The sequence below is a fragment of the Aspergillus steynii genome (assembly GCF_002849105.1).
Source record: "Aspergillus steynii IBT 23096 chromosome Unknown P170scaffold_7, whole genome shotgun sequence".
NCBI classification, from domain to species: domain Eukaryota; kingdom Fungi; phylum Ascomycota; class Eurotiomycetes; order Eurotiales; family Aspergillaceae; genus Aspergillus; species Aspergillus steynii.
In genome coordinates, this window is record NW_020194404.1 from 1,212,355 (window position 1) to 1,228,286 (window position 15,932).

The following is a 15,932-nucleotide window of genomic DNA, read 5'->3' on the forward strand; positions in this document are numbered from 1 at the left end:
GACGAAGTATTATTGGTGATCGCTTTGTATTGCGTCCCTTTAGTGCTCGTACCTGCCAGCCACCGGGGTCTTATTTTAGCCCGTCCCAGCTTCTCGCAAAGCTAGAGGTTGGTTCAACCGCGAATAGGCATCTGCACTGCACTGCTGCTTTTTCTCGTGCACCGGTGGTATGCAACATCAAGGCACACCGCATTCTGTCGGATGCGATTTAACCTCGGTCCCGTAGGTAATGCTGACCACTATTCGCAATGTAAATCCTCAGTTCACGTAGTACGGAATCCATTTGCTGCAATTCTATCAATTCCCAGCAAAATAGACCGCTAGACCTCTCGTGTCTTGGATGAATTACTGGTATTCCATTTATCAGCCACCCCGCAAATGTGAAATGCAAAATTTTGAGATCGCATGCATAGACTTGGGTCAATCCAGATTTAGTGTTGCCGTTTATTTAGAATTTCGGGTAACCTGGCACCCGTATGAGATCCCATACATCTGGAGACATATTTGAGTAAAACAATTGCCGTGCTCCAAAATTAAATAACCACCAACACCCTAAACTTGGGATAAGGTACAACAGCTCGGTGTAATGGAATCTTCTACAAAGACCTTTTCTAATTTCACAAAATTATTTCTTTTGAATGTAGGTCATTGGTCCGCAGTAAGTATAGCTAGTTGCTCAGTACTATACGAGTCATGTGCACCATCAACCCGCATCAATGCTGGTAGGTAGCTTAAGCGAACAGCAACTTGAAATTACTCCGGATCTTACTATCTAGCAACAGGATGGCATCAAGTATGAGACTCAAAGACGGCGTTTCTTACCGAGGTCAAGTCAGATCTCGCAAAGTTAGCTCGGAGAGAGTGTCTGCGTTGTCGTGAGATAGCGCTCTTTGCGAACAGAGTATACTATGCTCCATTGATATTCTCCCTCGCTTTCTACACTTCCTTAAAACGACAGAAGACAAGCATCGGTTCAACACCAAGATACTGCAAGCATAAGCATTCGGCAGCAGTTCGCGTTGTGATCGACCTGTGTCCTGCCATGAGATCTCATGGTTTTCGGAGAAACCATATCACTATCCTAGAATAAAGAATTAAAAAATAGTTATATGTGCATGGAAAGTACTCCTATGCCCGAGCCTGAAACCTACGCTGAGTTTAACAATCGTCTTTTTTTGGATGTGAAAGACTGTTGGCGAAGGGTGTAAGACTCTATCCCAGATAACTATTCTGAACACATTCACCCCTCCTTGGAAGGTCCAGCGGTCAGGTCATCTATATTCGGAAGCATGATCTTCTACCAAGGACCAGGTGTTATTAATGCTGTTGGAACCTGCCAATAACAAGCTGACACGGCAGATCTGGTGAACCCTGTTCCATGTAATAGCGGTAGCATGGACAAACGTGTTTGCCTCTATACCTGCATTGCAAGATGAACTTTCAGAATGTGGCACCACAATAAGGACCATGCAAGAACAAGGGCCCCTTCTCTATTCAGCTAAATATAGAGGTTCTGGCTGCCGTATTGATTCGGATTTCTGGAAACACCAAAAGTTGATGCTATTACCTACCTGGGTGTTTAGCAAAGGTTCACCAGCACCAAGCAGTCTGTGCATGTGCATTGTTTGTTTGGAGGCCATATACGCATCCGTGTCTCTGGCTGTAGGAGTCTCGAGTCTGGAGAGTGAATTGATGTAATGGCGAACGGTGTGGAGAATGGAGAATGCGGGACCCGGAGCTACGGATAATCCGGTGTTCCATGCCAAGACATCACCGGCCAAAGCTCCTGGACAACGCTTTTACTACCGGACGACTTCGACAATTCCCGCGTTTGAGACTGCGGGGTTGATTCTGAGAGTTGGATCTTTCATTTTACAAAAGAAATCTTGATTCTCTTCCTTGTTCTCCCACCCGCTGCACAGACAGGCATTTATCGAAGCCCCGGTGCCCCGGAGATCACGGACGGCAGAGCCTCATGATTGGGTATGCTGGCCAGGCTTGTTCTCACTGCACGCACTCTGTGATATGATTCTTGATTAGGTGAGGACATACATGTCTATATGCATCTGCCCCACAACAGGAGACCTTCTCTATAGTCTATCGTGACTACTGTCTTCCGGCTTGAATGACAAACGATCTAATCCATTTGCCTTCTAGACATCTGCCCATTCTTTTCTCATGACGACCCGCTCTTTCTTTCTTGCATGAACATGACGGCCTCTGTACAATGAAGGACCCCAGAGCTACCATCGACCAGACCTCTACAATGAAACCACAAGCCTCCAGTGCTCAGGCTGAGCCCCAGTCTGAACCTAGAAGGAACCCGACCAAGTCCGTTCGCGTCGCTTTCGGCCCGGACCTGGAAACCCATATCCCTCCGCGCGATAGATCCCCCGCTCCTACAGCGTCCCACCACCGATCCTTCACGACCGTCGAACATAAACCGCCCCCGTTGACATCTCCTCCCGGCAGACCAACTAGCTCGTCAGGCGAAAACTCGGCCATACTCGACGCCGGTCCCCGATTGACTTCCGATCGGGCCTCAGATTCCGCTCGCCCATCGTCTACGTTGAAAAGAGCGAAGAGCGACTATGGGCCTAGAGTGGGATTCGACAGATCCGCCTTTGGGGATGAGGAGGAGGACTTTGCCATGAGACATGGATGGCAAGAGGAGTTTACGTCCAGCGAGTATCTTAAAATACTCCACTCGGTAAGTGAAGTCGCAGTCTGGCTTTTTGCCTCTGTGCATTCGTTGCTGATGCGAATGGAAACCTACAGAATTTCTACATGTATTTCACCGAAAAGCGTCACGAGACAAATGGCATCCCAAGAGACCCTGTCGGCAGCTGGCCAAGTCAAGACTGGCGTATGAAGGACCGTCTGAAGACAGTTTCTGCTGCATTGGCTATATGCTTGAATATCGGCGTCGATCCCCCCGATGTGGTCAAGACCAACCCGACGGCAAAATTGGAATGTTGGGTCGACCCAACATCCACTACCGGTGGCGGTCAGACGAAGATCATGGAGCAGATAGGGAAGAAGCTGCAGGAGCAATATGAAACGCTAAGTCTGCGGACGAGGTACAAGCAATATCTGGATCCCTCCGTCGATGAGACGAAAAAGTTCTGCATATCGCTGCGACGAAATGCCAAGGACGAGAGAGTACTGTTTCACTACAACGGTCATGGCGTTCCTCTTCCTACGCAGTCCGGCGAGATCTGGGTGTTCAACAAGAACTACACGCAGTACATTCCCGTGTCATTGTACGATTTGCAATCCTGGCTTGCTGGTCCTAGCCTTTTTGTTTTCGACGTGTCGCATGCAGGAAATATTGTCCAGAACTTCCACACTTTTGTCGAAAAACATGAGAAGGAGAACACGGAAGCCAAGAAGCGAGACCCCAACGTCATTGTTCAAAGCTATGGTGACTGTATAATCCTTGCGGCCTGCCAAAAGAGCGAGTCCTTGCCAACCAACCCAGACCTTCCTGCCGATCTCTTCACCTGCTGCTTGACCACGCCGATTGACATCGCTCTTCGTTTCTTCATCCTTCAAAATCCCTTGCAGACTAACATCTCCATTGACGACTTCAGAGTTCCAGGCCGTCTACAGGATCGTAGAAGTCCTCTTGGCGAGCTCAACTGGATTTTCACCGCAATCACCGACACTATTGCATGGAACACCCTTCCGCGAGCCCTGTTCAAGAAACTGTTCCGCCAGGACCTGATGGTCGCTGCTCTCTTCAGAAATTTCCTGCTCAGCGAACGGATTATGCGTACATACAAGTGTCATCCGATTTCATCTCCAGAACTCCCTGAGACGCACCATCACCCCTTGTGGAAAAGCTGGGATTTAGCTGTCGAGATGGTCTTGTCCCAGCTACCGGCCTTGATTGAACACGAAGAAGGCCGCAGGCACTACGAGTACCAGCATTCTTCTTTCTTCGCCGAACAGCTCACTGCTTTTGAGGTCTATCTCTCGTCCGGACCGACGGAAAAGAACCCACCGGATCAACTGCCTATCGTCCTGCAGGTTCTTCTGAGTCAGGCCCACAGACTGAGAGCATTGATCTTGCTCAGCAAATTCCTCGATCTGGGGCCTTGGGCGGTCCATCTGGCTTTAAGCATTGGCATCTTCCCTTACGTCGTCAAGCTTCTCCAGTCCGCAGCCCAGGAACTCAAGCCTGTGATGGTGTTCATCTGGGCTAGGATCATGGCGGTTGATCACACTGTTCAAAACGACTTGTTGAAGGACAATGGAATTCATTACTTCATTTCTATTCTCAACCCCTCTTCGCCGATTCCAGTTGGCAATGCCAGTGAACACCGGGCAATGTGCGCTTTTATCGTCTCGATCTTCTGTAAGAATTATCCGCAGGGACAGAACGTGTGTCTCTCCGCAGAACTGTTCGATTCTTGCCTGAGGCACTTGATGGACGTTGAGAATCCTTTGCTGCGGCAATGGTCATGTTTATGCATCAGTATGCTTTGGTCCGAATTCCCGGAGGCCAAATGGATGGGAATCCGATGCGCTGCGCCTGCGCGGCTCTGCGAGCTTAACTTCGATCCTGTGCCGGAGGTCCGAGCTGCGATGTTACATGCTGTTACCACGTTTTTGGGCATCCCAGATTTGACGGATCAGGTCGCCCAGATTGAAGAGTCCTTAGCCATGGCGGTTCTTCCCATGTCATCAGATGGCAGCGTACTTGTTCGGAAGGAACTGTTGGTGTTTTTCTCAACCTTTGTCAAACGTTACCAGAACAAGTTCCTGGTTGCTGCATATGAAGAATTCCAGGATGAGAAACAAAACCTAATATCGAAATTGGAGCAAGCAGGGGTCGGGGGATATAACCCAGAGGACACCATTAATGGGTCGACAAATGGCTCGTCGAAATCGAAGTCGAAGTCGCAGACTTTGTCTCGCAACACCACGTTTGGCACAATTTGGAAGCAGTTACTAATATTTTCCGTTGATCCTCACCCAGACATAGCCCAGGATGGCAGCATGATTATTGATCATATTCATTTTGCCCTCTTGCAGTCTCCCATGGCTTCCATTACTGACAAGCTTCGAACCGAGATCATGGAGCTCTCGAGCCGAGTATCTCAGAAGCAGCATGTTCGAGAACGACCTGAGTCGAAGGCCGCACCGCCTCCCACCCCACAGTCTCTTGTTCCTCCCAAGCAGGAAGGCTATCTTTCATTGAGTCTGAAGCGGACAGCTAGCGTTGCTGCCTCGCTCAAGAATCTTGCCTTTGGCGGATCTTCCCAGACCGAATCGCAGTCATCACAACCCTTGACGTCCCCGAAGAGCCGCATGCCCATCACTCCCCGAGGACGGGCACCCCCCGAATGGACCCGACCGCCAGAGGTGAACGACCAGGTTGCGCCCGCTACAGCATATCACCAAGCCCCTACACCCACGTCCCGAGGCTTCGAGCCTAAAGACTTATCGACCCCCCCAATTATTCCCCTGATGAGCAGGTTCCTAGATTGGTCCACAGAGGTAATCCCAGAGCCACTCCATTTGATCAGCGAGCAATACAACGAAGTATATGAGCCCTTTCTCACCCATATCCAGTACTTCCGGGAACCCCAGATGAAACCCAACGAACCCGACGAGCCCGGTAGCGCGGACTACAACGAACGACTCTGGAGACGAAGCCGAAACGAGAAGATTATCACGGAAACCCAGCCTCTCAAGGGCAAAGCAGGAACAAGCCGATGGGATAGCTCGATGGCCCTTCTTACGAATAACAGCCAACCCCTGAAAATGTGTTTCCATCAGTTCGAGGATCATATCGCAGTCGCGGACGATAGGGACACGATTGCGTAAGTGGGACTGGCTTATATAGCCTATTGATGCCTACTAACATGTTTGATCAGAATTTGGGACTGGCAGAGGCATAAGCGACTGAATTGGTTCTCTAATCGCAACCCGCCCGGATCCAAGATCAACGAAGTTCGCTACATTAACGAGGACGACCAAGCACTTCTGATGACAGGTTCTTCCGACGGCGTTCTCAAAGTATTTCGCAACTACGAATCCTCAAGGGATGTTGAAATCGTAACAGCATTCAGAGCGTTGCCCGAACTCATTCCGAGTAATCGAAATGCCGGTCTTGTCCTTGACTGGCAACAGGGTCAAGGCAAAGCGTTGGTTGCGGGCGACGTCAAAGTAATCCGCGTCTGGAATGCCGCCACGGAAGTCTGCACTAATGTACGTCCCCGCATGATACCGTTAGACATTCTCATTCTCTAACAGGACTTTTTAGGATATACCTGCTCGTTCAGGCTCCTGCATCACATCCTTGACATCAGATCAGGTGGCAGGCAATATCTTTGTTGCGGGATTCGGTGACGGTGCCGTTAGAGTGTTCGACCAGCGCCTCAAGCCGACGACTTCCATGGTCAAGGTCTGGCGCGAACACAAGCAGTGGATTACCAATGTCCACATGCAACGGGGTGGCCTAAGGGAGTTGGTGTCCGGCAGTCGTAACGGAGAGATTCGACTCTGGGATCTCCGAATGGACGACCCCATCTCTACCATCTATGCTACTCGAGATACTCTCCGCACCTTAAGCGTCCACGAACATGCCCCGGTCTTCATGGTGTAAGTTATTCCATTTGCCCTCAGCCATATCTCCCTCTTCGGCCTTTTGACTGACCATCCCCGAACCACAGAGGCACAAACCGCCACGAAGTCAAAACATTCAACAATCATGGTTCCCACCTCTCCACCTTCGAGCCTCACTCGAGCTTCCTGCACCATAATCGCTCGTCCCCGATCGCCAGCACCGCATTCCACCCCCACCGCACCATCCTCGCCTGTGCCGCTCTTAATGATAATCACATAAACCTGGTGCATTGTTAGACTGGAGGTGACATTGTTCTTCATTTCTCCCTCCAACCAACTTCTCACCACCCCCTTTTCTCTCTCTTTCTCTTTCCTGCTCTATTCCCTTGATCTCTTAAGACTGAGATATGATCATTCTGGCAGATATCTGCTCCGTACGGCGCTTTGGGTAATTGGACCTGCTCTCGAGTATTTTCTTCTTCATCTTTTTTTTTTTTTTTCTTTTTTTTAATATTCATGTTTTGTCCCCTCGACTTCAACAACCTCTCGGCACGATGTTCTCTTCTTTTGTCCGCTTCTTGATGATATCAATTTATGTTTGCTTTTGTCTTTCTTCTATTCTTCTTTTGGCGAAGGATAATTCCACTTCGTCGTGATTTTGTTAGCACCTTGGCGCTGTGTGTGGCCTTTTTCTGTTCTACTGTTGAGTCGTGGTTTGTATGTACATGGATGGCCAAGTGCGATGTTATCGCGTGCGGTCAGGCAGAACGGATTTAATTGATAGTTTCTTCATCATTGGTCCTTGGTATTCCGCTGAATAATTGTACAAGGCTTCGAAGTAGTAGCGTCGGGACCTGCGGTCATCTGAACAATACGGGTGAAGAGTTTAAATGTCGCGAAATCTGATGTAGGTACTTGACTACCTTAATTTTTTCTTATTGAAATTACTAAACCATGCTAGGTATGCCTACCATCGTTTTTGATGTACCCTAAGTCTCGCGTGCTCTTCCATTGCGTGTGCTATCGGAGCAATCTATTAACTGAAGCTGGAAACATGCTCCCATAAGACCAGGAAACGTATACTTCGGAACCAATATCCCTAAGGTCTGGGATGAAAATTAACACCCTTAATTCCCAGGTCAATATGTGAGTCCCATTGCAGCTTGCTCTCTATGCCTTATGATCCTGAGAAAAAAATCCTGCTGTTTTGTCCGAATATCTGTTCACATCAGACGAGACGTGTCCTAGAGGAAACCTCAGACAGCTGACGGAGGGGTCTCGGTCAAAATAACTGCGTCGCCCGGCAAGTCTAGGTGCGCTTTCAGCAGTGCTTTCTCCCCCCAAGACTGCAAAATTCGTCGTTTGATTCTGATTATACTCAGAAAAGTGTGAATGGAGATTGACAATCACGTTTCCCAAAAGCAGACTCATTTGCTTTGCGGTGGTGCCATCGGTTCCCGTGAGCCGCTCGATTCTCTCGGCATGATTTTGGGCAATGGCGGCGACTTGCTGGCGAAGATGTTTCTCACCGCGAGGGTCTTTGTGAAACCAAGCGTTTGCCTCTTCAAGTCGAGTTTTGGTCTGAGCATAATTTGCCGTACTAAACAACTCCTCGGCCACCATCCGCGGCACGGCGGGCATAGGCAGTCCGGGAGGAGGTCGTAATATCTTTCCCGAGGCTGTGGTTTGAGATCCTGCATCAAGCTGACCACAGTTCTCTTTCAACTTGCCATTCGAATCTTCAATGGCGGGATTTATTCCGAGCGGTGGGACTTCAGTGATTGCCGACTCGCAGAGTGAGCGCAATGTTCCTTGTTCTGACAGGGTGCGATGGTCTGTTGACAACCGCGTATGCGAGTTACTGACATGCTCACCTAGTTTAGCTGCCAGCAAGGATAATTCTTCAGAAGGGTGATGTGGCCCCGAATCTTGGCATGCTGAATATGCCCTTGGTTCGACGAAAGGATCATGGAGAGCCGTTTGTTTGATATGCGATGCAGGGTCTTGGGTAACGTTGTCGAGAAACCGGGTGGCTTCATCTTTTGTTTTATGCGTCGTTGATGATTCCAGGTTACTTGATCCTGAGAGTCTGGTGCCAGATGTAATTGAGGCCAGTGTACGAGTTGGCGGCTGAGCCCGAGCTGTAGACATCTGGAACCGGAACTCTGGGGAGCATTCGTATGTCTCTGAAATAGACTCCCCCTGTGGAACACCAGTCAACATAGTTCCTGACCGTATGATAGCATAGTCCTTGTAACGCTCCTGTGGCGGTTTCTCGGCATATGGCGCCTCGTAAGATTCAGGGTTCTCGTATAGCGAGGGTTGAAGACGCATAGAGCCGTAAGGGGATTGGTCTTCAGGCCGATCGAAACTAGCCCGATAAAGATGAAATGATGATTCTGGAACGTATTCACTCCGGGACATGAGATTCCGACTGACTGACCTAGGCAGCTCTGCAGTTGAAGAAGGTCTTCCGGATATGGCGTGCGCCTCTGTTGACCATACATCCTGTTCTGATAGGTGATAGCTGCTGTTCTTCAGAAATGGACTTTCAGAGATGCAGCTGCGTTCCTGGGAGCGTGATAAGCCATAAGCGCTGATACCGTCAGAATAGCTGAGGGGATTCTGCTGATGATGTCCTTCTGCCCTTCTTTGCCAGACTTGTTCGCCAATCCTTTCTGTAGGGTCACAGCCACGCTCCTGTGAAACGATGCGAGGAGGTATCGGGTCATCCCTGCAGTCCAGGCTATACTCCTCATTGCTTACATGACGAACATCTGGGAATCGAGTGCCGTACTTATCGTGGCTATTTTCGCGGAAGCTTGAGGCTAGCGAGAGAACCTCTGGCTTGCTCTCAGAAGCCATTTTGGCAATAAAAGCCTTCGTGGCTCGGCCAGTTTTGGTTCGCGAGTTTGCTTTGGTGTAGAGTTGGCTCAAGGCGATTGGTCTGGACGAAAGGAGCTCTCCAATGTCTTCTGTTTCCTCCTGTGCCATGGTAGTTGTGAAGGTTTTCGGATTCGCAGAGTGGCTATTATAACCCATCGAATAGAAGTCACGCCTAATCGAGACCGGGAGACTTCGATTTTCGTTCATTGCCGATGCAGACGAAAGGTTTCTTGCGAAGGGTTCCTTTTCGCGTTGATGGTTATTGAGTTTCAGGGGAGTTTGGGCTGGAGTCGTGCAGATTGGGGTATTAACCATCAGAGGAGATGGATGATTTTTGGACTGGACAGCGTGAATGGGTTGGGGAGATAATCTGTTGGCAATAGAACGTGCCGCTGGAGTTGACGAAAGGGACCTGGGAGACGACTGAAAATAAGGACTGGGGGGCTAAGCAAAGAACGATATAAATTAGAGTGCCGCAAAGGAAAACAAAAGGACAAACGAACAAGGCGGAGACAAACAAGGTTTCTTTGAAGGAACAGACCTGAAAGTTACTGGGGGATGCCGTCACAATGGACACATCATGATGAAGCGCAGTAGGGAGACAGGGTGATGGCTGATACCCCAGGGGAGCTCTCCCAGGATGAAGACTCTCAATGGTCACGGCAGTTTTCTTCTTTCGAGTTCTCCTTCCTGGTGAAATTCAAGAATCATGAACCAAGCATTCACTTCCATTTGCTGAAACACTACAAGGGGGGTACTCACGACGGCGATGATGTCTTGTTGACTTCGCCTCCTCCGACATCTCAATGCTGCATAGCTGATAGGAGTACAACCATGGAGATATTTCGATGGAGGCCGATGGAGACAGAGACAGAGACAGGGAGGAAGTGAGAGGGGGAGAAAAGAAGAGGTCGTGAAGATGCGTTGACTTGGACCATCCCGTGACGCACCTTCCCAATCGGTCGCCTCCACCAAACCTCCTACGGAGACCAAAGAATAACGAGGGAGAAGAATTCAGAATTAGATTGGCATACCTAGGGAGAGCACGAAGATGATGGTAATTATACAATCCCCCGAATCATAACAATTTACCCATTCACGAGGCTTCCGTTCATCAAGTCATCACGTCAATAAGTCAATCACGTACAAAATATCAGAGCGAAGAAGAATATGCATGGATAATCACCGGCAGACAGCATTTGGCGATCGTTTACCATTGGCTTCGCTGCTGCTGCTGCTGCTGCGTACCTCCGGTGGCATGGCGAGGATCCGACTCCGGCAGGGATCCTAGTTTGGAGTAGTCTTCGTACCTGCGAGTTCCCTCGGTGTATTGGCCAGAACCCGGTTGGGTGCTATAGCTGCTGCCCCCCGGTGCGCTGCCACCTTCAGGTCTTCCATAATCGCCCGTGCCAGTGCCCGTGCCCGTGCCGTACTGGCCAGCAGCTGGCTGAGACCCATACTCGGTCGGAACCTGACGGCCGGCACCACCAGTTCCGGAGGCATATTCATTTGGGTTGTACTTGCCGGCGCTAGGGCTCGACTCAGAGGGGCCAGTTCCCGAGCTAGCGCCAGGCTGACGCTTGTCTAGAGGATATTATTCAGAATCCAGTGTCGATGACGACACGCAAGGAAGAATCGTACTCGAATCCTTGGACTCCTTGCCGTGATGATGACCGGTCACGACGTCCTTCACCTTGTGCAAGATATTGGACATGATGCAGCGTTAGTCGTATCGAGATGCCGATGGAACAGAATCGATAGGAGATCGATGGGATGGAGCGAAAACACCGGGCAATTGCATGACCGGGCGGACTCTGGGTTTTAAATAGCAACACATCCAGATTCGAGCCCCCCAGACCGAGAGTCTGGCACGAAGGCGCAAGGGGTTGCTCCATTGGGGGAGTCATGACGTGCGTGTGTCATAATGCAGGCCCGGGATGTGCAGGTCGAAAGACTACTCCGTACGATGTCAACCACTCGTTCGCGCGTCGTGCCGGCGGCACCAGCCACATTAGACAGACCGCCACACGCTGCCCCGCCGGGGTCCATCCATGGCTTCTCAAGTCACGATCATCCTGGATCAACAGGCGGTCGGAACAACACCCACCTGCGCCAAGCAGGGTTGGGGGTGGGGTTCACCCCAAGATCGGCTTTGCACCAATTATTGGAGGGAGAATGTCGATGAACTCGCGTCCATTCGAGCCAGAAATGGATTGGAAGCGGGACAATGGTGTCACCAGGGGATCGAGAGGAAATACTAGGTAAAGACGCGTCAGTTATCATTATCGGAAGGTAGAGAAGAGGGGGTTGGTGGCGCCTTTTGACAACAATGAACGGAGGATATGGAGGTCACGGGGTCACCAAAATAGGGGGAGTACAAGACCAGCGAACAGAAAGAAAATCATCTGATAAGGGTGGAACTGATCGTTCTGAGTGAAGCATGATCGGCTGGGCTACGTACTACTCGGTAGAGCTCCATAGTCCCTGACTACGTAGAAAAATCGATAATCCAGTGAATTCTGTCGGCAAGTCGTACAATGCATGCATCTCGCTGTCTATTGTTATCTCTGCAGCCCCGTCACGTAAGCGCCAACCCTGGGATGAAACCAGCCCTACGCGCCTAGACAGTCTCTATTATTCCGTGCCCAGAAGAGGAGGATGAAGAGACACGACACCAGAGAAGTTGACAAAGTTGGACCAAAAAGGGTGGGGCCGATGACAGCATGATCTGCGGGGGTAATATTACGCGTGGATTACCTTCGTTACCCGCCAGTCTGCATTGCGTCTACAGAGGACATTGTCATTCGCACTGTGGTGTATACTCAGTAGAATATCTGGTCTGAACAGGAAGGATAAAGAGTCAAGAATGAACATACTGCGCAGGGAATGTGACGGGGACCCCCTGATGGACAGCCTCAGGCGCCGTTCGTTGCCTGACTGACGGGCGTCTCCCGGCCAATCCCAGCGCCCAGACGGGTCCCGTGACTCCGAGGCTGAGCAAATCGCGAGGAAGCGCCAGGCGGCGGCTTGGCTTGGCTGCTCGTTAACTCATCCTCCTCTCTTCACGTCCTCGCTCGCTCCCTCTCCCTCCCTCTCTTCCTCTCCCCGCTCCATATGACTTTCTTCGACCTCTTTCCCCTCCTTATTCCCCGTCTTGGGCGGTATTCCCACCCCTGGTTTTGATCGGCTTCGTTTTCTTGCCCTCTGTTCTGCGCCCTCTAGATGAGCGCCCGCCCCCCCAATTCCCTCGACTCGGCCGTTTGATTGGTCATAAGACACCGAACTTGAGACTCGCTGGATTGCCTCCCCTCGCTCTGGCAGGGCAACGTCCTGATTCCCAGTGTCGATTCCGCCTCAATAATGCGATTCCCACGCTTGATCCTACTTGTTTTCTGTTTCATCTTTTTCCCCATCTTCGTCACCTTCTTCTCGGCTCTGACATCATCACCGAGCCTGGCTACTCCTAGTTCGTTCGCTGGCCGAGCGACTGGATTACACGCTCTCTTCTCCTTCAACGTTCCCTCCTCCCTGTTCCCGCCCTCCGCCATCATCAGTCTCACCGATGACAACTCCACCTTCTTCCTGGCCAGGCCTGCCGCGTTTGGCCCGTTGCTGCCCGAGAAGGGCCTCAGCGGTCAACTATGGGTCGGCAGTGGTTTCGGTGAGAGGACCGCGGCGGGGGCCGAAGGCGAACTAGGCTGTTCGGATATCCCAGGGTGGGGCGAAGGCGAAACCCATCACAAACAAGATAAGACGATGACGACGACCCCGGATGGCCCGATCGGGAAATCGGTGCCTGCCGCGGGAACCGAACCCGCGACCTCGCAGGACTCTCCGCAAGACTCCGACCTCCAGCACGATCCCCATGACGAAGGCTCTCCGGCGACGAATGACGGCACCGATGATCATCTTCACCATCCTCTGCCGGAGTCCCATGTAGTGGACGCCGGCGCGCCTAGGCAGCACGGGGACAACCATCAGACTCGACAAACCGCACATGCCGACATCCAGTCCCTGCAGGAGAGTGCGGAAATCACCGGAAAGGTCGTTTTGCTGAGTAGGGGTGGATGTGGCTTCTTGGAGAAGGTCAAATGGGTGCAAAGGCGTGGCGGTATCGCTTTGATTGTGGGGGATGACACTCGGGGTGGCAGTCTCGTGACCATGTACGCGCGAGGAGATACGTCGAATGTGACCATCTCGGCCTTGTTCACGTCACACACAACCGCCCAGTTGCTGTCATCTTTGGTTCCTTCTCAGGCTGGAGAAGATTTGGCTCTCGAGGACGGCTCTGGAACTTCCCGCACAAAGCTTACCGGCCATAGCACTGACAAGCAGCGATTACCAACCACTACCGCTACAACGGCTATCACCTCGCCAACATCCACTCCTTATGCCGCACCCCAAGAGTCCCAAAGTCCTGCGGTACACCAAGCAGGTGCCTTCCACCGCCTATTATCTTTGTTTGGTCTCGGCAGCACTCACCACGCTGGCAGCGTATCTGAGGATAGCCGACGTCCACCTAGTAGCGGAAACATTAACTGGATTCTGCTGGACGACTTTGACGATCAGGAGACACCCCAGGATGATGACCATGGCCATAGTCAATCGAGTGTCGCCGATGACCGTAAAAGATCCGAGATGGGCTCCGACGCTGGTGATGGCGACGGGTTTGTCATAGGCGTGCAGGACTGGCGAGACCCCGATCTGATGGCGCCGCGGAGCAGTTCTATCCCGTCACCAAGCAGCATCCCGGAGCCGGAACGCACGAAACTGCAGAGTGCTGGTGATAGAGGCCCCCGATCCGTGGCGGCTACTCTCAAAGGCGGTAGCATCACGCCGGGAAGTGGCGAGTACCGTACCTTCGAACGGTCAACCGTTGACAAGGACAAGTATGTCCCGGAGGACCAGATATCGGGCGCTGGTAAGAACGGGAAATTCGTGCAGAGCAGGGGCTGGTTCGCGAGACACTTTCCTTGGGCGAAGGAGAAGGAGCAGGACTCCCGTCGATCTTCGACACATGACAACCGTGAAGGCCGAAAAGTGCGCGAGCGTGATTCCGGGGTTTCTTCGGATCACCAGGGCGTAATCCCCCTGGAGCACGAGGGTCTGTGGATTACATTAACGCCGACAAGCATGTCTACAAGCCCATTTTTCGATACGCTGCTCGTTCTTGTCGTCAGTCCGTTGCTGACGTTGACGATTGTCTACGCCCTTCTTTTGCTGCGGTCTCGTATTCGACGAAGACGTTGGAGAGCACCTAAGTCTCTTGTCGATCGACTTCCGGTGAGAACCTACCACACCATTAGCACGTCTTCTTCAACGGCCAGCTCCCCTCGATCTTCCAGTCCCGGTCCCGTATCCCCGACTTCCCCCCTATTGGGCACCAAGGCTCGCTCGGAAAGCGCAAGGCCGAGGCCTCAGTCACAACGACTGTCGGGTACGTTTTCGGACACGAACACATCGAACACGGAATCCACTCGCAAAGAAAACCAGGGCACCTCGTCTACCTTGTGGCGCCGCAAGTACACTGGACGACAGGTCGAATGTGTTGTCTGTCTTGAGGAGTACGTCGATGGACAAAGTAGGGTGATGAGCCTGCCCTGCGGGCATGAATTCCATGCCGAGTGCATGTAAGTTGTGATGCCAACTACTTGATGATGAACAGGTTCGCTAACAGTTTGACAGTACCCCCTGGCTCACGACTCGTCGGCGAACATGCCCCATCTGCAAAGGTGACGTTGTTCGGTCTATGTCTCAGAACAAAGGGACCGAGCAGGCGGACGAGCACGATCACCACGAACTAGGATCCCACCCTGGTGCTTCATCCGCCCCCGTTCTGATTTCTGCGATCAGTGAAGATGAAATGTCGGACCCCGAGCGCCACGCCGGGTCAGAGGCCGGGCTTGTCGAAGAACACGCTTCGTCGGCGCCCCCACCTGGCTGGAGAAATTATGCTGCACTGAGTTTTTCCGCCCTCAGTGGCGACACGATCTGGCATCCCAGCCGGACTGACAATGATAGATAAAACTTTCCTTTCTCATCGAATGTGTCTCCTCTGTTTTGTTTGTTTTATGTTATCTTTCTTATACCGTCGCTTTCAGGGCATGGTTTTTTATGTTGCTTCCGGACCTGTGCTTTGATTTGAAATGGCCTGCATTAGCGAACTTTTTGAAGACATCAACATCTCGAATTTGGCTGGCGTTAGGTAGGGATGCGGGAGTGCAGGCGCAGGGCAACCAGAGCAGTGAATTGGCTATGCGAGGGTGGAGTCAATAGGCTCCGTGATCATTTCGAATTGCTGTCGATCTAGCGAGCGCTCATGATGCCCATCACTTTGACTTTGACTCATTTGCTTTACTTCGTTCTATATCTATCTACCTGGAAGATGCTGTATATTAAAACCCACCACTGCCGAATGGAAGCACGGCCAGCACGTGTAGTGACGTCATCGTGCATGGGCCTTATCGAGA

The 15,932-nt window shown here is 51.5% G+C and overlaps 5 protein-coding genes across 5 annotated transcripts; 2 read left to right on the top strand and 3 right to left on the bottom strand.

Moving 5' to 3' along the window:
* Positions 1–1,822: 1,822 nt before the first annotated feature.
* Positions 1,823–7,106, top strand: P170DRAFT_389834 (ubiquitin-binding TORC1 subunit KOG1). The gene is made up of 7 exons (XM_024845881.1): positions 1,823–2,040; positions 2,158–2,710; positions 2,779–5,505; positions 5,581–5,831; positions 5,886–6,219; positions 6,275–6,612; positions 6,684–7,106. Exons 2-7 carry the CDS (start codon positions 2,228–2,230, stop codon positions 6,871–6,873), a joined length of 4,323 nt encoding a protein of 1,440 aa, XP_024701024.1. The 5' UTR covers positions 1,823–2,040; positions 2,158–2,227; the 3' UTR covers positions 6,874–7,106.
* An 848-nt stretch (positions 7,107–7,954) lies between these two features.
* Positions 7,955–8,747, bottom strand: P170DRAFT_439453 (uncharacterized protein; the record flags this gene model as incomplete). The annotated part of the gene is made up of 2 exons (XM_024849834.1): positions 8,455–8,747; positions 7,955–8,401 (listed from the first exon to the last, which is right to left on the bottom strand). Coding segments are annotated over exons 1-2 (608 nt in total), but the record flags the coding sequence as incomplete, so codon positions are not given.
* On the bottom strand, positions 8,648–9,441 carry P170DRAFT_428921 (uncharacterized protein; the record flags this gene model as incomplete). The annotated part of the gene is made up of 2 exons (XM_024847863.1): positions 8,648–8,741; positions 8,810–9,441. 2 exons carry the CDS (start codon positions 9,439–9,441, stop codon positions 8,648–8,650), a joined length of 726 nt encoding a protein of 241 aa, XP_024701026.1.
* A 1,231-nt stretch (positions 9,442–10,672) lies between these two features.
* P170DRAFT_478664 (uncharacterized protein) lies at positions 10,673–11,176 on the bottom strand (the record flags this gene model as incomplete). Its single annotated transcript, XM_024853582.1, has 2 exons — positions 10,673–11,046; positions 11,104–11,176. 2 exons carry the CDS (start codon positions 11,174–11,176, stop codon positions 10,673–10,675), a joined length of 447 nt encoding a protein of 148 aa, XP_024701027.1.
* A 1,347-nt stretch (positions 11,177–12,523) lies between these two features.
* On the top strand, positions 12,524–15,931 carry P170DRAFT_389836 (PA and RING finger domain protein). The gene is made up of 2 exons (XM_024845882.1): positions 12,524–15,092; positions 15,148–15,931. The coding sequence occupies exons 1-2, from the start codon at positions 12,823–12,825 to the stop codon at positions 15,485–15,487; spliced, it is 2,610 nt and encodes an 869-aa protein (XP_024701028.1). The 5' UTR covers positions 12,524–12,822; the 3' UTR covers positions 15,488–15,931.
* The last annotated feature ends 1 nt before the right edge of the window (position 15,932 follows it).

Excerpts from the sequence above, each read along its gene's own strand:
- P170DRAFT_389836 (XM_024845882.1), top strand. The coding sequence starts at position 12,823 with ATGCGATTCCCACGCTTGATCCTACTTGTTTTCTGTTTCATCTTTTTC. Across the intron at positions 15,093-15,147 it reads GAATTCCATGCCGAGTGCAT|TACCCCCTGGCTCACGACTC; the intron begins GTAAGTTGTGAT and ends ACAGTTTGACAG.
- P170DRAFT_389834 (XM_024845881.1), top strand. The coding sequence starts at position 2,228 with ATGAAGGACCCCAGAGCTACCATCGACCAGACCTCTACAATGAAACCA. Across the intron at positions 6,220-6,274 it reads CCACGGAAGTCTGCACTAAT|GATATACCTGCTCGTTCAGG; the intron begins GTACGTCCCCGC and ends AGGACTTTTTAG. Across the intron at positions 6,613-6,683 it reads CATGCCCCGGTCTTCATGGT|AGGCACAAACCGCCACGAAG; the intron begins GTAAGTTATTCC and ends CCCGAACCACAG.